We start from the raw sequence: 21,004 nt of genomic DNA, 5'->3' as shown, positions 1-21,004 counted from the left end.
ATTTCAAATACAGCTATCCTGGGACACACTCCCCACATGTGTGAGTCCTGGAATTCCACCTTAGGAGTTCATTTATGAATTTAGATTAAGGCTCAAATCCCAGATAACACGTAGATATACCTAGGGACATTTAACCTTAGTGTGAATGGGTCATTTCTGGGGTGCAAACTGAACGGGGGGAGAAGGAACCCTCTTAAGACACAGTAAAATGTCTTAGTCCTTACCCGCAGCCCTGGAGGAAGCTACAAAAGAGGAGGAATTCAAAGTCAACCTCACAGTTTCACCCAAAATTGGCCTTGGATAGCACAATATTTAAATATCTCAGTTTAACCTACCTCTTTAATGATTAAATCATGGTTTCCCTTCAAAAACTCCATCTAATTCTGTGATCTCTGATTATAGAATCAACAGGCCACACTTCCCATGGTCTACTAAATTCAGATCAACAACAAAAGCGATGTATCACATTACAGAGGATTTAGAAAACAGGAAAGTGGGGAAAGATCACTCAGACTTTCATGGTGTTCATGCAATGTTATTGCCATTTTGGTGGCAATCTTTCCAGTCTTGTTTCCTTTATTCTTGCTATTTTGGCTATACATAATGATTTTTTCAGATAGTTGAAGCTTCCTACATATTAAATTTTGTGTCCTGCCTTTTTATTACTTATAAGCATTTTCCTCTGTTGCCACAGTGTCTTTCTTTAATATATATTGTGTAGCTGGATCATATTAGCTATTATGTTTTGTTTTTGTTTTGAGACAGGGTTGCTCTCTGTCACCCAGGCTGGAGTACAGTGGCATGATCTCCACTCACTGCAACCTCTGCCTCCCAGATTCAAGCGATTCTCCTGCCTCAGCTTCCCAAGTATCTGGGATTACAGGCGCACACCACCATGCCTGGCTAATTTTTCTATTTTTAGTAGAGATGGGGTTTCACCATGTTGGCCAGGCTGGTCTTGAACTCCTTACCTCAAGTGATCCGCCCACCTCGGCCTCCCAAAGTGCCCAGAGCCACCGAGCCCTGCTGATATTAGCCATTACTTTCAACGGCAAAAACCGCGATTATTTTTGCACCAATCTAATAATTTTCTTAACCATTTCCATATGGTGGACATCCTTGTTGTTAATGAATCATGATGTTCTAAATTGCTTTCCAAAAATTATTCTAATGTATAATTAGCAATGTATGAATTAATCTACTTTACTATATTTTTGCCCAAATTTGCAGAATATATATTTTTAATTTTCAAATTTAATAGACAAATTTTCTTTTCTTTTCTTTTCTTTTTTTTTTTTTTTTAGATGCAGTCTCTCTCTGCCACCCAGGCTGGAATGCAGTAGGGCGATCTCGGCTCACTGCAAGCTCCACCTCCCGGGTTCACGCCACCTCAGGCGAATCACCTGAGGTCAGGAGTTTGAGACCCGCCTGGCCAACATGGTGAACTCTTGTCTCCATTAAAAATACAAAAAATAGCTGGGCGTGGTGGCGCATACCCATAGTCCCTCTTCTCGGGAGGCTGAGGCAGGAGAATCGCTTGAACCAGGGAGGCAGAGGTTGCAGTGAGCCGAGATCACACCACTACACTCCATCCTGGGCGACAGATGGAGACGCTGTCAAAAAATAAAAAGGAAAGAAAGAAAAAAAAAGGAAAAAGGGAGGGAAGGAAGGAAGGAAGGAGGAAAGGAAAGAAGAAAGGGAGGAAAAAGTGAAACCTGTCTCAAAAAAAAAAAAAAAAGGCAGTAACTAGTTAACTGGTCATACATAATATAATTTCCTTCTTTTTTTGAGATGGAGTCTCACTCTGTCACCCAGGCTGGAGTGCAGTGGCACAATCTCAGCTCACTACAAGCTCCGCCTCCTGGGTTCACGCCATTCTCCTGCCTAAGCCTCCCAAGTAGCTGAGACTACAGGCGCCCGCCACCACGCCCGGCAAATTTTTTATATTATTTAGTAGAGATGGGGTTTCACCGTGTTAGCCAGGATGGTCTAGACCCCTGACCTCATGATCCGCCCGCCTCAGCCTCCCAAAGTGCTGGGATTACAGGCGTGAGCCACCGCACCCGGCCCCAGTTTCCTTCTAATTAAACCATAAAATAGGTAAACACATTGCTTGCCTGCCTGGGAAAACACTAGTTTCACACAATGTGAACAAAACCTACACAGTAGACGACAACTGGGTTAAGCAGAGAAGGAGCATTTTTTTTTCTTTTCCATTGACTTTAAAACACCCATTTAAAATTCTGTGGTTATAAGGAAGCTTTACCTTGGACAAGCACTGTTTACAGAAGACACAGCTGAGCCCCAGGCTGTGCTATAAACTCCCAATGTGTAACTCCTGAGAGCCACAATTACTGCAATTCAGGAAGCGTGCAGAAGGAGGTCAGGTGAGCAAGACCTGCCCTGAGTTGTTCTTTAAATCACACTTAATTTTCTGGGTCTACCTAGACCACTAAATCAATGAATAGAGTCATATATTCAGGGGTTTTTTCATTTGTTTTTCATTTTTTGTTTTTGTTTTGAGATGGAGTCTTGTCACCCAGGCTGGAGTGCAGTGATGCAATCTCAGCTCACAGCAACCTCCACCTCACTGGTTCAAGTGATTCTCCCACCTCAGCCTTCCAAGTAGCTGGAATTACAGGTGCCCGCCACCACGCCTGGCTAATTTTTGTATTTAGTAGAGATGGGGTTTCACCATGTTAGTGAGGCTGGTCTCAAACTCCTGACCTCAGGTGATCCACCCGCCTTGGCCTCCCAAAGTGCTGGGATTACAGGCGTGAGCCACTGCACCTGGCCATATATTCAATATTATTACAGGGTCTGCAGGTGGTTCTCATAGCAACCCAAGAAAACTGACTTCCACACAAAAGTACTAAAACAGAGATATGTTTCCTGCTTTGCATGTATGGACTACGGATATTTTAAGTTGTGGATTTCAGTGACTGGTTCGACTGGATTAGGTTTGTGGGAACTACATTGGAATTTCTGTCCTAGTCTTACTGGCCAAGAGAAATTTCCTGTGATTTTAATGCTTTAATTAACTTGCAAGTGAAATATATTTGCATAAATTTTAATAAAAATATTAAGTTGAGATCAGAAATCACATATTATTCCTCTATCCCTGCTGGATGGATTTACCTACTGATGGTAAATGCTGATTTGAGTAAATGTCAATAAATATATTTTGGAATGAGTTGGCTTTAAGAACAAAAAGGGCCAGTTCAATTAAAAACAAACTCATATTCAGTATTTTTACCAAACATAAAATAAGTGTCTTTTCTAACAAGTTGCATGCATTTTTTTTTTTTTTTTTTTTTGAGACGGAGTCTCACTCTGTTGCTCAGGCTGTAGTGCAGTAATGCAATCTGGGCTCACTGCAACCTCTGCCTCCTGGGTTCAAGTGATTCTCCTGCCTCAGCCTCCTGAGTAGCCGGGATTACAGGCGCCTGCCATTGCGCCACCTAGCTAATTTTTGTATTTTTAGTAGAGACGGGATTTCACCGTGTTAGCCAGGATGATCTTGATCTCCTGACCTCGTGATCCACCCGCCTCAGTCTCCCAAAGTGTTGGGATTACAGGTGTGAGTCATTGCGCCCAGCCCCCTATTTTTTAAAATAAATGTTTTAATATTACACTTTAAAAATAAAGACAAGTTAACAACATATATATAGTTAAAAAAATTAGACCACATATGAAGATACAAAAATTTAAATCACAGGTGTATAAAAATATTCACATTGCACACATAATGTACATACTCTAATGCTGTTTATTTCTAAAAGAGTGTTTTGTTTTGTTTTGTTTTGAGACAAGGTCTTGCTCTGTGATGCCCAGGCTGGAATGCAGTGGTGTGATCATAGCTTACTGCAGCCTTGACCTCCTGGGCTCAAGCAATTCTCCCACCTCAGCCTTCCAAGTATATGGGACTATAGGCACACACCACTGCACTCAACTAATTTTGTATATTTTTAGTTTTTGTAGAGATGGGGGTCTCCCTATGTTGCTCAGGCTGGTAATGCTATTTATTTCTAATTTTTCTAATCAAGACAGAATTATACATTTTATAATCTGCTTTTCTGTTTTCATCTAAGAGTCCATGTCAACAGATCTACTTTATTACTTATAATGGCTATATAATATTCCATTTACATATCCAACTCCAAATTTGGAAATATCCAATGTCCAATGACCTAAATGTTAGTCATTTCCAAATTTTCAATATAATTACAAATAAGGCTATGATAAGTGTATTTCTCTTTCTCGGCATATGTGTGTGTATATATATACACACACACACATACACACACACATATATATATGCACATATATGCACATATATATACACACATATATGCATAATTGTTTCATGTATTCCTTAGAATACCAATAATCTGCAAAGTTACACAGTTTACACATTTTTTTGGTTGTTTTGTTTTGTTTTGTGAGACAGGGTCTCCCTCTGTCACCCAGGCTGGATTGCAGTGGCGTGATCTCGGCTCACTGCAACCTCAGCCTCCCACACAATCCTCTCACCTCAGCCTCCCAAGTAGCTGGGACTACAGGTACACACCACTATACCCAGCTAATTTTATTTTTAGTAGAGACAGGGTTTCGCCATTTTGGCCAGGCTAGTCTTGAACTCCTGGCTTCAAGTGATCCTTCTGCCTTGGCCTCCCAAAGTGCTGGGATTATAGGCATGAGCCACTGCACCTGGCCAATTTCCATTATATATTGTTGAAAAGGCAAAAGGCAGCATTTACTGTATGAATCCCATTTATATAAGATTGTATGCATATATATATATATTTATTATTATTATAATTATTTGAGGCAAAGTCTTGCCCTATTGCCCAGGCTGGAGGGCAGTGGCACAATCTCGGCTCACTGCAACCTCTGCCTCGTGGGTTCAAGCAATTCTGCCTCAGCCTTCCGAGTGGCTGGGATTACAGGCAGCCACCGCACCTGGCTAATTTTTGTATTTTTAGTAGAGACGGGGTTTCACCGTGTTGGCCAGGCTGGTCTTGAACTCCTGACCTCAGGTGATCCACCTGCCTTAGCCTTCCAAAGTGTTGGGATTACAGGCGTGAGGCACTGCACCCAGCAATCAACCTTTTAATTTTAGAATAATTTTAGATTGCAGAAAAGTTGCTGAGATAGTGGAGAGTTCCCATGTGCCCTTTACCCAATTTTGTTAACATCTTACATTAACCATGATACACTTGTGAGAATTAAGAAATTAACATTGAGGTATTACTGTTAACTAAACTGCAGACATTATTCAGATTTTACCAGTTTTCCCACTAATGTGCTTTTCTGTTACAGGATTCTATCCAGGATACCATATTGCATTGAGTTGTTATGTCTCCTTAGTCTCTTCTGATCTGTAACAGTTTCTGAGTCCTTTCTTGCTTTTCCTAACCTTGACAGCTTTGAAGAGTACTGGTCAGGTATTTTGTAGAAGGCTCTTTAATTCGGTTTCTCTGATGCTCTCCCCATGATTAGAGTAGGGTTGTGGGTTTTTGAAAAGGATATTTATTACAGGGGTAAAGTGTCCTCATCACATCATTTCGTGTGGGGGTGTCCATGATATTAACAAGACATTGCAGGTGATGTTCACCTTGATCACTTGGTCAATGCATTGTCTGCCAAGTTTCTCCACTGTAAAGTTATTAATTTCCCCTTTCCATACTGTGTTCTTTTTTTTTTTTCTTCTGAGACGGAGTCTTGCTTTGTCGCCCAGGCTACAGTGCAGTGGCACTCGGCTCACCGCAACCTCCACCTCCTGGGTTCAAGCGATTCTCCTGCCTCAGCCTCCTGAGTAGCTGGGATTACAGGTGCATGCCACCATGCCTGGCTAATTTTTAGGAGAGACAGCGGTTCACCATGTTGGTCAGGCTGGTCTCGAACTCCTGACCTCGTGATCCATCCGCCTCAGCCTCCCAAAGTGCTAGGATTACAGGCGTGAGCCACTGCGCCTGGCCTCCATACTGTATTCTTTGGAAGCAAGTTAGTAAGTCCAGCCCACACTAAGGTGGAGAGGAATTAATCTTCACTTCCTAGTGAAGGTTTTATATATATGCATATATATATATAAAAGTTGGCATCTTCTGTAAGGAAGATTTGTTCCTTCTCTATTTATGTATTTATTATATTATTTATTTATATTAGTATGAACATATGTATACTTAGTTGATACTTTTGGTTATAATCTAGTACTGTTATTTTGCTGCTCAAATATTTCCAGCTTTGGCCATTGGGAGCTCTTTCAGGTTGGCTTCTCTGTTCCTTGAACTGTTTTTATTCTCTCTCTGTCTCTTTTTTTTTTTTTTGCCACTTTCTATATTTTGGTATATTGCTTTAATTTTCTGCACTAGCATGATTAGAAAATCTTAATGATTAGAACATTAAAGGAACATAGAGGCATAGATGGTTATTTTCACCTTAATATTGTGGAAAAATGACCTGGCAACTACTTTGATGGTTTACCAACTGATTTCTGGTTGTTTCTCAACTGCCTTGCAAGGCAAGTAAGACAGCAAAGAATTACTTCTCACAGAAATTAAACTTCAGTAGATATCTGACAGCGGTAGGTAAAATGATAGCGATTGGAATAAACTTCAATAGTTTTCAAGTGTTGTTAGGTTCAGTTAAAAAAAATTTCCAGGCCCAGTGCAGTGGCTCACACCTGGAATTCTAGCACTTTGGGAGTCCGAGGCGGGCGGATCACTTGAGGTCAGGAGTTCAAAACTGGGCAGGCCAATTGTACTAAAAATACAAAAAAATTAGCCGGGCATGGTGGCAGACACCTGTAATCCCAGCTACCTGGAAGCTGAGGCAGGAGAATCGCTTGAACGTGGGAGGCGGAGGTTGCAGTGGGCTGAGATTGTGCCATTCAACCTGTGCCACAGAGTGAGATCCTATCTCAAAAAAAGAAAAAAAAAAATGTCCAGGAGAGAAGTTTGCATTAAATCATTCAGTAACACTGATTGCACACCTTTGTAGTAGGCATTGGGAAGGTGGGGGAAAAAAAGAGGGTGGTAGGTTGGGGTGGGGGCATGAGTTAGGAGGTAAGATGATGGCAAGTATGCTTTTGAGTAATGAACTTCTGTACAATACCAATTACCTAGGGGAGTGGTAGATCTTAAAGACAAAGATTAATTGATTGATTTTGTTTTCTTCTTAAATTCCTTTTACCAAAAGACACAGATAATAAAACAATATTTATATTTGAGAGGTGGTGATGGTTGTGGTCAAAAGGACCAGCTGAAAGACATAATGTCCAAGCAAGGTGAGGGAAAGCTCTGGGGGCAGGCTGTAATAACCATAACAGCAAACACTTACTATGAATCAGGCACTAGTTATCAACAGTTTATCAACCCATTAAAAACTTATTACAGCCGAGCGCAGCAGCTCATGCCTGTAATCCCAGCACTTTAGGAGGCTGAGGTGGGCAGTCACCTGAGGCCAGGAGTTCCAGACCAGCCTGGCCAACATGGTGAATTAGCAGGGTGTGGTGGTGTGCGCCTGTAATCTCAGCCAAGCAAGAGGCTGAGGGGGGAGAATCACTTGAACCCAGGAGGCGGAGGTTGGTTGCAATAAGCCGAGATCGCGCCATTGAGCTCCAGGTTGGGCGACACAGTGAGACTGTCTCAAAAAAACAAAAAACAGTCTGGGAGCGGGGGCTCACGCCTGTAATCCCAGCACTTTGGGAGGCCGATGTGGGCGGATCACCTGAGATATGGAGTTCGAGACCAGCCTGACCAACATGGAGAAACTCCGTATTTACTAAAAACACAAAATTAGCCAGACGTGGTGGCGCATGCCTGTAATCCCAGCTACTCGGGAGGCTGAGGCAGGACAATTGCTTGAACGCAGGAGGCAGAGGTTGCGGTGAGCTGAGATCGCGCCATTGCACTCCAGCTTGGGCAACGAGAGAAACTCCGTCTCAAAAACAAAAAGAAACAAAAACAAAACAAAAACCGTATTACAATCCTGTGAACTAGCTACTGTCATTACTATAATGTAGATGAACAAACTGGGACATGGACAGTTGACAAGACATCCCCAGCCACACACTAGAAATGAGCTGGGATAGGAAATCAGACACTCTGACTCTATTACTCCAAATGCCATACATACAAGCTGACTTCCGAAAAAAGAGAAAGTACTGTTCGCACAGTACTAACTGGTTCTACGGCCACTGTTTCCTTGCATTTCTTTTTTCCTTCTTGTTAGGAACACGTAACTTTGAAGGAGGTATCATTTCTCCCACAGTTCTCCATTTAACGTTTCCTCGAGTGCAAGCACCACCGAGGCCACACAGCCCCAGAGTAGAAGTAATTTGCTTCCTAGAAACCCTCATTGTATCCAGATTCCCTCCCAGAGGAGCCATCAGTTCTCATGGGTGGCACTTTTTTCTCCAGCTGATTACACTTTTTTCCTGTATCAGTTAATTTTTCCAACTTCTAACTGAATAAAGGCAGTTTTCTTAAAAAAAAAAAAAAAAAGCGAAAAACGGAAAGGAAGGAAGAGGAAAGAATGGAAGGAAGAAATGAAGGAAGTAAGGAAAGAAACGAGAGGGACAGAAAGAGAGAAAGAAAGGAAAGGAAAACAAGAAATGGAAGGCACCTGCAGAAACGATTCACCACGCGCGGCTGACCCTGGGAGGAGCCACAGGTTGAACGAGCGCCTCCCAGGCTGGACGCCCGCTGCGGACACCGCAGACAGTCCCACCCCGGGCGGCTACAGCGACTCTTCTGAATTCCGGAAAGAACCTTTTCCAGCGGGACCGGAAGCCCGGCGGGGACCGTAGCGGGGACGGACTGACCTACCGACCATTCTTCCGGGTGCGGAAGGTGATCTCACCCGTGCTCAGAATCCAGGGGCCCGGGACAGTAGGTAGGAGTTAAGTGGGTAGGGTCCCTTAACCAGGGTTGTCCGGTGTGGGTGGTGTGTGTTGTTTCGCCTAACGTGTCAGTGGCACAAATCACGCGAACTCATAAACATTGTGCGTTCGGAAGGCTTTTCAAGATGCGTTTAATCCCTGCGTAAGCCCACGTTAAGCATTCACGAAGGCATGTGCTCTGTTCTCTCGGAAGCCGCCGGCCGGCTTCCCCTCCTCGGGCGCGGCTGCGGGCACAAGTCCTCAAGTCCCAGCCTCCCATGGGCCCAAGGCCTTCTGGGCTGCAATTTGAGGCGAAGCCACCCCAGTTTCGTAATTTTTCTGCAGTGATTTATTTTTACCTTTCAGGTAAGTTCGAAAGCTTCCAGCTCACTTTCAGACATTTCCACTAACGTAACTACGTATTTGCAACATACTTTTTTCAGATTCCTTGAAAAGAATATCCTAGTGACCAAACACCACCTTACTGGGAGTCAGAACGTCTGGGTTCTAGTCTTGACTGCCATTAACTAGCGGTATGACACTGGAGACGCCTTTTTGACCCCTATGGATTTACGTTTCCTTTTCTGTAAAATGAGGAGCTTGGAATAAGTGACAAATTTCCTTCCAGTTTTGACATTTGGGTTATTGCCTCCAATATGTCTTTCCAGTTTCTGCCTCAATTACATATCTGTGCTTTGGTTAATATCTTGTAGTGTCCTTCCTCCCATTCCTTTAATCTGTGCTCTTCTCAAATCTGGTTTCATACTCGTTTAAAAATTATTTTCTCAAGGAATCCTGTGTTTCCCGAGCACTCTACTTTTGGTCCAGGGGCACAACCGTAAGTATGTGCCATTCTTAAAAGTATTTAATGTGTGTAAATACTATTGAATGAATTTCCAAATTTTTTTTTTTTTCCTTTGGACAGAGTCTCGCTCTGTCGCCCAGGCTAGAGTGCAGTGGCGCGATCTCGGCTCACTGCAATCTGCCTCCTGGGTTCAAGCAATTCTCCTGCCTCAGTCTCCCAAGTCGCTGAGATTACAGGCGCCCACCACCACGCCCGGCTAATTTTTGTACTTTTAGTAGAGATGGGGTTTCACCACATTGGCCAGGCTCTTGAACTCATGACCTCAGGTGATCCGCCCGCCTCGGCCTCCCAAAGTGCTAGGATTACAGGCATGAGCCACCACGCCCGGCCTGAATTTCTAAATCTTAATGTGTTTATTTCGTTGGCATTAAGTCAGATTTTTCCTTGATCTTTACTTGAGTAAGCATTTTAAGGTACAATGCTTGCTCGATTACACACACATACATAACCTCTTAATTGTCCGAAGGTAAACAAGTTAATGACTTGTGAATATTTTTAACTTATAAGCAATGAATCCTCAACGCTTATAAGCCAATACTGAAACGTGTGATACGGTTTTAAAATAGCTGATGATAAAGTCTTTACATCAGCCCATTTTCCCCTCATAGTCTTGTAATAGGAAGGACAGATATTCAAACACTTATTTATTTATTTATTTGTTAACAGAGATCCAGAAAATGAGGCCCATAGGAAACAAGTGACTTGCTGAGTCCAGATAACACTTACTATCAGAGTGAGTGTCCAGCTAAGTTTCCTTTATTGCCCAATAAGATAATTTCTTCACTATACTGTGCTTGTTTCAGTTACCATTTATTTTCTTTCTTTTAAAAAGTATTCAATATAGGCCAGGCGCGGTGGCTCACGCCTGTAATCCCAGCACTTTGGGAGGCCAAGGTGGGTGGATCACCTGAGGTCAGGAGTTCAAGACCAGCCTGACCAACATGGTGAAACCCTGTCTCTACTAAAAATACAAAAAAATTAGCCGGCTGTGCTGGCAGGCGCCTGTAATCCCAGCTACTTGGGAGGCTGAGGCAGGAGCATCCCTTGAACCCAGGAGGTGGAGGTTGCAGTGAGCCGAGATTGCGCCATTGCACTCCAGACTGGGCGACGAGCAAAACTTCATCTCAAAAAAAAAAATTTCAGTATATTCTATTTACCATGTCAGAACCATAAATTTACTATGTTAGAACCATAAAATACACTTTGGGAAGATTGGTTGAAATGTAACATTTAGGCTAGGCATGGTGGCTCACACCTGTAATCCCAGCATTTTGGGAGGCTGAGGCAGGTGGATCACCTGAGGTCAGGAGTTTGAGACTAGCCTGGCCAACACGGTAAAACCTGGCGTCCACTAAAAATACAAAAATTAGCTGGACACAGTGGCGCACACCTGTAGTTGAAGCTACTTGGGAGGCTAAGGCTGGAGAATCGCTTGAACCCGGGAGTCAGAGGTTGCAGTGGGCTGAGATCACACCACTGAACTCCAGCATGGGCAACAGAGGGAGACTCCAGCTCAAAAAAAAAAAAGAAAGAAAGAAATGTAACATTTAATGTCTAGTTATCTAGCAAAGATCACCCGTCCAGAGTGATTTCTTTGGTCACATCAAATAACTATTATCATTTGTGAACAATTTTAAAGAATATCTAGTAGAAAATATAAATATATTTATATAATATGTATGTTGTATATAAATATAAAATATAAGCATACTGTAGAAATGCCATATTATAAGAGAAATCATTAAAAAAAAATTTTTTTTTGAGGCAGAGTCACGCTCTGTCTCCCAGGCTGGAGTGCAGTGGTGCAATCTCGGCTCATTGCAACCTCTGTCTCCCAGGTTCAAGCGATTCTCCTGCCTCAGCCTCCCGAGTAGCTGGGACTACAGGCATGTGCCACCACGCCCAGGTAATTTTTTTGAATTTTTAATAGAGATGGGGTTTCACCATATCAGTCAGCCTGGTGTCGAACTCCTGACCTCAAATGACCTGCCTGCCTTGGTCACCCTGGTCCACCCTGGTCTCCCAAAGTGCTGAGATTACAGGCATGAGCCACTGTGCCTGGCCAAAAATTTTAAAACTTTGTAAAAGTTTATAATTTTGTTCAAGATAGCTTTATATGTATTTTTATTAGAGACGAGGTTTCACCACGTTGGCCAGGCTAGTCTCAAACTCCTGATGTCAGGTGATCTGCCCACGTTGGCCTCCCAAAGTGCTGGAATTACAGGTATGAGCCACCATATCCGGCTGGAAAACGTGTTCTTTTTACATTGTTTTTGTCGTTCCTGCCCCTAAAAACTGAAAAGCAAAGCCATGGAAATGCAGTCTTGAGAGCAGAGGCAGTAGAGGCCACTGGGAGGAAAAGAACTATTACTAATGAGTTCTGTTACAGTTTTCTCTCAAAAACCTCTTCTTTCATTCTAAGAATAATAACTCAAAAGGCATTATTCAATAAATATTGGGTGTCTTCTTCCTACTATAAAGCATCTTTTTTTAGGGGGTGAGATGGGAAGATGGAAAAGTGTTAAGAATTGAAAGATAGTTCCAACTAGATGAAGTGTGTGCAAAGTTTCAGAGATGAGATGACAAGCCATCAGAGATTATAGGTGGGTTATAATAACAAAAGCTTGAGAGGTAGGAGTGTAGAGACTCTAAGAGTGTAAGAAATAAAGTAAGGCTGGGCATGGTGGCTCATGCCTGTAATCCCAGCACTTTGGGAGACCAGGGTGGATCACTGGATCCCAGGAGTTTGAGACCAGCCTAGACAACATGGTGAAACACCATCTCTACCAAAAAAACAAACAAAAAATTATCTGGGCATAGTGGTGGGCACCTCTAGTCCCAGCTATTAGGGAGGCTGAGGTGAGAGGATCACCTAAGCCTAGGAGGTCGAGGCTGCAATGAGCTGTGACCACATCAGTGCATTCCAGCCTCCAGCTTGGACAATATAGTGAGACCCAGTTTCAAAAAAGAAGTTTCAGGGTGTTTAACAGAAAGGTGATCATTTCAAATTTGCACTTTAGAAAAATTACTCTAGTTGTGATTTGGTTAGTTGATATTTCAAGAGTGAAAAAAGAGCCTTTTACAAGTTGTTATTGTATTTCAATTCTATCATAGTAGTAACATTAACAGTAATAATAATAGCTAGTATCTAGAGAGTACTTGGTATGGAATCCTATCTCTTGATGAGACTGAGTTTTTTCAGGGCAGGAACCCAGTTTTACTCATTGTTGTAAGTCTAGTGAGTTAAGTGTAGCCCAGTGCTATGCATATAGTAAATATCCAATTAATATTTGCTAACTTGATTTGAATATTATTTTAAAACCTTTTTTTTTTCCTAGGAGAAACATGAACCAGAAGCTATTGAAATTGGAGAACTTGCTACGATTTCACACTATTTATAGGCAACTGCACAGTCTGTGTCAAAGAAGAGCATTAAGACAGTGGAGCCATGGGTTTTCATCTGCTTACCCTGTGTGGACAGCTCAGCTGTATGCCTGGCCCTGGCCAACAGAAATGCTCATTGGGGCTGCTTTATCTCAGTATAGGTTTCTAGTAACAAAAAAGGTAGTTACAGTTTTCTTTTTTTTTTTTTTTTTTTTTTGAGACGGAGTCTCAACCTGTCACCCAGGCTGGAGTGCACAGGTGCGATCTCGGCTCACTGCAACCTACGCCTCCTGGGTTTAAGTGATTCTCCTGCCTCAGCCTCCTGAGTAGCTGGGATTACAGGCATGAGCCACCGCGCCCGGCATAGTTACAGATTTCTGTAAGTTATTTTATTATTTGATCTAAAATGAAAGTGCCTAGAACCATGAGTAGAAATCCATTTTGAGTATTTTATCATTTACAGAATATTTATTACTTAATGCTATATTCCAAGCAATAGCGCTTTGTGAGAAAGGGAAGTTCTGGTTAATTGTGTGGTGCTGATGAATTTGGTTCCTTGGGAATCAGTGTACAACAGTGAATTAAGGATGTAGGAATTTAATTTTAGCCTAAGTTTTAACTACTTATGGGAGTGTTTGTTGGTAGAAATAGTAGCTATGGTCAGACACGGTGGCTCACGCCTGTAATCCTAGCACTTCGGGAGGCCAAGGTAAGCAGATCACAAGGTCAAGAGTTTGAGACCAGCCTGGCCAACATGGTGAAACCCTGTCTCTACTAAAAATACAAAAATTAGCCAGGCATGGTGGCGCATGCCTGTAGTCCCAGCTACTCAGGAGGCTGAGGCAGGAGAATCGCTTGAACCTGAGAGTTGTAGGTTGCAGTGAGCCGAGACCACACCATGCACTCCAGCCTGGGCAACAGAGTGAGAGACTCCATCTCAAAAAAAAACCAAAAAACAAAAAAAATACAAAAACTAGTTGGGCATGGTGGTGCACACCGGTAATCCCAGCTACTGGGGAGGCTGAGGCAGGAGAATGGCTTGAACCCAGGAGGTGGAGGTTGTAGTGAGCTGAGATCGGATGAGATCTGGATGACAGAGCAAGACTCTGTCTCAAAAAAAAGAAATAGTAGCTATGATTGTGGTAGATATTTCAGAATAAATCTAAATTGTCACTTAAGTTTTTTCTTCCTTTTTGTTTATATGTTCTGATTTTTTTAATAGGAAGAAAGACCACGGAAATCTCAGTTATCTTCAACAAAATCTAAAAAGGTGGTAGAAGTATGGATTGGAATGACTGTTGAGGAACTGGCCAGGGCAATGGAAAAAAACACAGGTGAGTCAGATATTTTTACAAAGCAAAATATGGGAATGTTGGAAGACCAGGCATTTTATTTGCAATGAGATTAAGGCATTTAAAGATCAAAAACTAGACTGGCACTTAAAAAATATATTAAGTCATCGTAATATTCTTCATTTTAAGTCATAATCCCTAGTTTCTTGACTCTGCCAAATGTAGTTCTCTAAGATTTTGCTTTTAATTAAAGTGGAAAAGATTTTCTTGTATGAATTAAGTTTTCTTTCTTGGAAGTTTTGTGGGCTATTAGAATAAATCCAAAGAATGTTTTTAGACTGAGGGTCTATACTTATATACTTTCTCTTTGTTTTTCTATAATTTTCTATATCTTCTTCCTTTTTTTTTTTTTCAGTTTTTTTTTTGAGAAAGGGTCTTGCTTTGTCCAGTATAGTGGCACAATCATGGCTCACTGCTGCAGCCTTGGCCTCCTGGGCTCAAACAGTCCTTCAGCCTCAGCCTCCTGAGTAGCTGGGACTACAGGCATGTGCCACTATGCCCAGCTAATTTTTTATTTTTTGTAGAGACAGAGTCTTACTATGTTGTCTAGGCTGGTCTTGAACTCCTGGGTACAAGTAATCCTTCTGCCTCAGCTTCCCAAAGTGCTGGGATTATAGGTATGAGCCACCATGCCTGGCCCTATAATTTTCTGGTTTCCTTTTTTTCACTTATTATTATTATTATTATTATTATTATTATTTTTTGAGATAGAATTTCACTCTTGTCACCCAGGATGGAGTGCAGTGGCACAATCTTGGCTCGCTGCAACCTCCGCCTCCCAGATTCAAGTGATTCTACTGCCTCAGCCTCCTGAGGAGCTGGGATTATAGGTGCCCACAACCACGCCTGGCTAATTTTTGTATTTTTAGTAGTTACAGCGTTTCACCGTGTTGGCCAGGCTGATCTCAAATTCCTGACCTCAAGTGATCCGCCAGCCTCGGCATCCCAAAGTGATGGGATTATAGGCGTGAACTACCACGCCCAGCCTTTTCACTCATTTTGACAATATGAGAAATACTGATAGTAGCCAGGCACGGTGGCTCACGCCTGTAATCCCAGCACTTTGGGAGGCTGAGGTGGGCGGATCACTAGGTCAGGAGATTGAGACCATCCTGGCTAACACAGTGAAACCCCGTCTCTACTAAAAATACCAAAAAAATAAGCCAGGCATAGTGGCAGGCGCCTGTAGTCCCAGCTACTCGGGAGGCTGAGGCAGGAGAATGGCGTGAACCCAGGAGGCGGAGCTTGCAGTGAGCCAAGATCGCACCACTGCACTCCAGCCAGGGCGACAGAGTGAGAATCTGTCTTCAAAAAATATATATACTGATAATAATAACTACAACTTGTCATAATATTATTTTTATTTATAAATGGAGCATATTATTGCCATTTTTATATTCCTTCATTGTGATGTGCTTATTACCAGTTTAGGATTTTTGAAACAAAATTTGAGTTTTCATTATAAAGTGACATTAAAATTCAGTATATGAGAAATATACCCTGTTATTGTAACAAAGTGTAACAGACTCTTGGGGAAAAAAAGAATTAATAGTAACTCATATATGTTAAGCCATTAATATGTACCAGTACTTTTTTAACTCTTGTACTTCTTCTCACAATGCCCTAAAGTTAGGTATCCTTATTTACAGGCTGGGAAAGTGAGGTTTAGAGAGGATAAATAATTACCCACTCTTTCCAGCTAGTTGTGGGAGAAGCAGGATTTGAACCTTGGAAATATGGGGAATATTTGATCTTATGAATTATGGCTCCAGAGCACATGCTGTTACTCATCAACCAAATTATCTCTCAAGAATTATTTTGTAAATCACAGCAATGCTAAACTTCAATGTATTTCCTGCCTGAACGTGTTACTTTTTGTGCATGTACATCCTTACAAAGAGTACAAAATTGTTAGTACACTGTTTGGCTTTTTTTTTTTTTTTTGAGACAGAGTTTCGCTCTTGTTAGCCAGGCTAGAGTGCAATGGCGCGATCTCGGCTCATCACAACCTCTGCCTCCTGGGTTCAAGCAGTTCTCCTGTCTCAGCCTCCCGAGTAGCTGAGATTACAGGCATGCACCACCACGCCTGACTAATTTTGTGTTTGTAGTAGAGATGAAGTTTCTGTATGTTGATCAGACTGGTCTTAAACTTCCGACCTCAGGTGATCCACCCTCCTCGGCTTCCCAAAGTACTGGGATTACAGGCGTGAGCCACCGTGCCCGGCCTGTTTGGCATTTTTAATAATTTTGCAGATGGATTATTCAGTCATTTTATAGCTAGAAAACTATGAAAATAAATGAATATGGCTATATCATTCAGAATTTTTTCTACAGAAAATTGTATTGGTGTGGTTTTATAAATAGTATTGATGATAGGCTTGATTTTTAAAACTTTTTTTTGAGGCACAGTCTTGCTGTGTCACTCAGGCTGGAGTCCAGTGGCAGGATCTTGGCTCACTGCAACTTCTTACTCCCCGGTTCAAGTGATTCTTGTGCCTGAGCCTCCCAAGTAGCTGGGATTACAGGCATATGCCACCACACCCAGCTAATATTTGTATTTTTAGTAGAGACAGAGTTTCATTATGTGGGCCAGGCTGGTCTCAAACTCCTGACCTCAAGTGATCTGCACACCTTAGCCTTCCAAATGCTAGGATTACAGGGATGAGCCACTGTGCCTGGCAAAACTTTTTATTATTAGCAATTATCAGACAAATATGGTAGCAGAAAGAATGGAAAAAGCTTAAATGTATGCATAAGTCAGTGACAACAGATATTTTATTTTATCCATTAGTACTTCAGTATATATCTCTAAAAGATGAGTACTCCTTTTTTTTTTTTTTTTCAAACATTCCCCCCTATCCCTATACACATAGAGGAACCCATAACCATAATTCTTTAGTATGACTAATAAATAGAATGATTAAAATACAAATTTAGTCTCATGGAGCAGTACTCTAAACCCCAAACTGATTGTTTATGATGAAAATAAAGGGTGTCTGTTTGAAGCTTATTTCATATTCAGATCTCTTCTGAATTAAAGATAGTTTTCATGAGGTGATTCTTTTTAACTACTATATATATTAGCGATATGAGTACTTTTTTTCCCTCTTCTGGGTCATTTAAGTAGCTTGATGTAATATTTAATGTTGCAATATGTTGGATACTTTTCTACATGTAAATATTTAAGTCTTTGGTAAAAATAAAATAGTATGTTAATACCATATGCATTTAATACAGAGGGGAAATGATTATCTCTCTATGTAAGCTACTTCCCAAAAGTTCGATATAATGTATTGGAAAACTAGAGTATTAGGTATTTTTAGCATTATTAGAAATAGAATTGTACATATATATATGTGTGTGTATATATATATATATATATATATTTTTTTTTTTTTTTGAGACGGAGTCTCGCTGTGTCTCCCAGGCTGGAGTGCAGTGGCATGATTTCGGCTCACTGCAAGCTCTGCCTCCCGGGTTCACGCCATTCTCCCGCCTCAGCCTCCCAAGTAGCTGGGACTACAGGCGCCCGCCACCACGGCCTGCTAGTTTTTTGTATTTTTAGTAGAGACGGGGTTTCACCATGTTAGCCAGGATAGTCTCGATCTCCTGACCTCGTGATCCACCCGCCTCGGCCTCCCAAAGTGCTGGGATTACAGGCTTGAGCCACTGCGCCCGGCCTGTATATATATATTTTTTTGAACACTTTCACTCTTGTTGTGCAGGCTGGAGTGCAATGGCGTGATCTTGGCTCACTGCAACCTCCACCTCTCAGGTTCAAGCAATTCTCCTGTCTCAGCCTCGCGAGTAGCTGGGATTACAGATGCCTAACATGCCTGGCTAAGTTTTTTTTTTTGAGACGGAGTCTTGCTCTCTCACCCAGTCTGGAGTGCAGTGGTAACGATCTCAGCTCACTGCAACTTCTATCTCCCAGGTTCAAGCGATTCTCCTGCCTCAGCTTCCTAAGTAGCTGGGACTACAGGCATGCGCCACCACGCCTGGCTAATTTCTGTATTTTTAGTAGAGACGAGGTTTCAGCATGTTGGCCTCGCTGGTCTCTAACTCCTGACCTCAGGTGATCCGCCCACCTTAGCCTCCCAAAGTGCTGGGATTACAGGCGTGAGCCACTGCCCAGCCTCCTTGCTAATTTTTGTGTTTTAAGTAGAGATGGGGTTTCACCATGTTGGTCAGGCTGGTCTCAAACTCCTGACCTCAGCTGATCCACCCACCTCAGCTTCCCAAAGTGGTGGGATTACAGGTGTGAGCCACCATGCCCAGCCAACTAATAATTTTTGTTTTGAAATAGTTTTACAGTTCTCTGAGAGCATATTCACATAGTAAATTTGAGTTGTATCATTCTTAAAATGTGTTTCCTTGGGAAAGCATGTGGTAGAAAGATAAATAGGAAATGGTTTCTTGGCATTATTGGTTGTTAAACACAACCATTTTAAAAAATTAAGTCATAAAGGTAGTAAAAACTCAAAAACTCTTTTACTGGCTGGGTGTGGTGGCTCATGTCTATAATCCCAGCACTTTCAGAGGCTGAGGCAAACGTATCGCTTGAGCCCAAGAGTTTGAGATCAGCCTGGGCAACATGGTGAAGCCTCATCTTTACAAAAGAAATACAAAAATTAGCTGGGTATGGTGACGCAAGCCTCTAGTTCCTGCTTTTGAGGAGGCTGAGGTGGGAGGATTGCCTGGGAGGCAGAGGTTGCAGTGAGCCGAGATTGTGCCGCTGCATTCCAGCCAGGGCGACAGAGTGAGACCCTGCCTCAAAAAACCCCAAACAAACAAACAAACAAAACCAACTCTTCACTTCCCAATTATTTTATTGCATTTTACAATTATTTGTGTTCTCAAGGTTATTTATGCCTATCATATCTGTATGTTAGAAAGACTATATAGTAGTCTACTACTGTGCATCTCTTCCCAACTCTGTATTCAGTGACTTTATGTTGGTAGCTTGTAATCAACCATGGTGGGCATATTTGCACCATGGAAATTGGGGAATGCTGTAAATTAGAGGTTTATTTTTGACAGCATAGTTATTAAACATTTGCCAGCACACCAGTGAATAGGATGTTCTTTTAGTATAATGTTCTGCTTATCTGAGGATGGCTTTCTTCCTTTTTTTTTCCTTGAGACGGAGTCTCACTCTTGCCCAGACTGGAGCGCAGTGGCTCAGTCTTGGCTCACTACAACCTCCGCCTCCTGGGTTCAAGAGAGTCTCCTGCTTTAACCTCTGGAGCAGCTGGGATTACAGGTGTGTGCCACCATGCCCAGCTAATTTTTTGTATTTTTAATGGAGATGGGGTTTCACCATGTTGGGCAGGCTGGTTTCGAACTCCTGATCTCAGGTGATCTGCCCACCTCGGCCTCCCAAAGTGCTGGGATTACACGCTTGAGCCACCACGCCCGGCTTTAAATATATTTTTATAGGGTGACTACAAGTCTGGAACATAAAACTACTTGTTTCATTATCATCACAGATACATTTGTTTATCATCCACAGGGAAACATGACTGAGATTAAAACAAAGCACATTAAATAAAATGAAAAAGAGAATAGGTAAATATTTTTCCTATATTTCAAGAGTTTTTGGGTTAGGTGCAGTAACACCTGTAATTCCAGAACTTTGGGAGGCCAAGGTGGGAGAATTGCTTGACCAGGAGTTCAAAACCAACCTGGGCAACATGGCAAGACCCCTTCTCTACAAAAAATTAGTAGGATGTGGTGGTGGCACCTATGGTTCCAGCTACAATGGAGACCGAGGCAGGAGGGTTGCTTGAGCCTGGGAATTTGAGGCTACAGCAGTGAGTTAGGATTGTGCCACTGTACCCTAGCCTGGACGACAGTGCAAGACCCTATCTCAAAAAAAAGTTTTTTGGTTTTTTTTGTTTCTTTTTTTGTGATGGAGTCTCACTCTGTCACCCAGGCTGGAGTGCAGTGGCACATTCTTGGCTCACTGCAACATCTGTCTCCCGGGTTCAAGCAATTCTCCTGCCCCAACTTCCTATGTAGCTGGGACTACAGGCGCTACCACCATGCCTGGCTAATTTTTGTATTTTCAGTAGAAATGGGGTTTCACCATATTGGCCAGGCTGGTCTTGAACTCCTGACCTCATGATCTGCCCACCTCGGCCTCCCAAAGTGCTGGGATTACAGGCATGAGCCACCATGCCTGGCCAAAAAATTTTTTTAAATAAAAAATAAAGACTTTTTGGACACCCTAGATACATAAACAGGTAAATGAATTGAGGATACATGTATTCAGAGAGAGAGAGATATATATATTGTGTGTGTGTCTGTACATACTGTCAGTTCTCATTATGCGTGGATTATTTATTTTAGGTGTGGATTCTGTATTTGAAAATTCACCTACTCAACAAAATGTATTTGCAGCTCAAAAATCAGTACTTGCTGGGTGCAGTGGCTCACGCCTGTGATCCCAGCACTTTGGGAGGCCCAGACAGGCAGATCATCTGAGGTCAGGAATTTGAGACCAGCCTAACCAACATG

General features: G+C 42.2%; 1 protein-coding gene across 5 annotated transcripts in view; it reads left to right on the top strand.

Moving 5' to 3' along the window:
- Positions 1-8,819: 8,819 nt before the first annotated feature.
- Positions 8,820-21,004, top strand: part of MTIF2 (mitochondrial translational initiation factor 2) — a 31,440-nt gene continuing 19,255 nt past the window's right edge. Inside the window, exons 1-5 of one of the 5 annotated variants that reach the window (XM_025354848.1) lie at positions 8,820-8,898; positions 9,328-9,417; positions 10,416-10,482; positions 13,088-13,313; positions 14,356-14,467. In XM_025354848.1, coding sequence (XP_025210633.1) covers positions 13,095-13,313; positions 14,356-14,467 — 331 coding nt within the window. In that variant the 5' untranslated portion in view covers positions 8,820-8,898; positions 9,328-9,417; positions 10,416-10,482; positions 13,088-13,094. Of the gene's footprint in view, positions 9,251-9,327; positions 9,418-10,262; positions 10,483-11,630; positions 11,656-13,087; positions 13,314-14,355; positions 14,468-21,004 lie in introns of those variants that run through there. The other 4 variants (XM_025354846.1, XM_025354847.1, XM_025354849.1 and 1 more) reach the window with 4 other exon arrangements.

The sequence above is a fragment of the Theropithecus gelada genome, chromosome 13 (assembly GCF_003255815.1).
Source record: "Theropithecus gelada isolate Dixy chromosome 13, Tgel_1.0, whole genome shotgun sequence".
NCBI classification, from domain to species: Eukaryota; Metazoa; Chordata; class Mammalia; order Primates; family Cercopithecidae; genus Theropithecus; species Theropithecus gelada.
The sequence above is the reverse complement of the archived record's forward strand: the minus strand, read 5'-3'. Positions and strand labels throughout refer to the sequence as shown.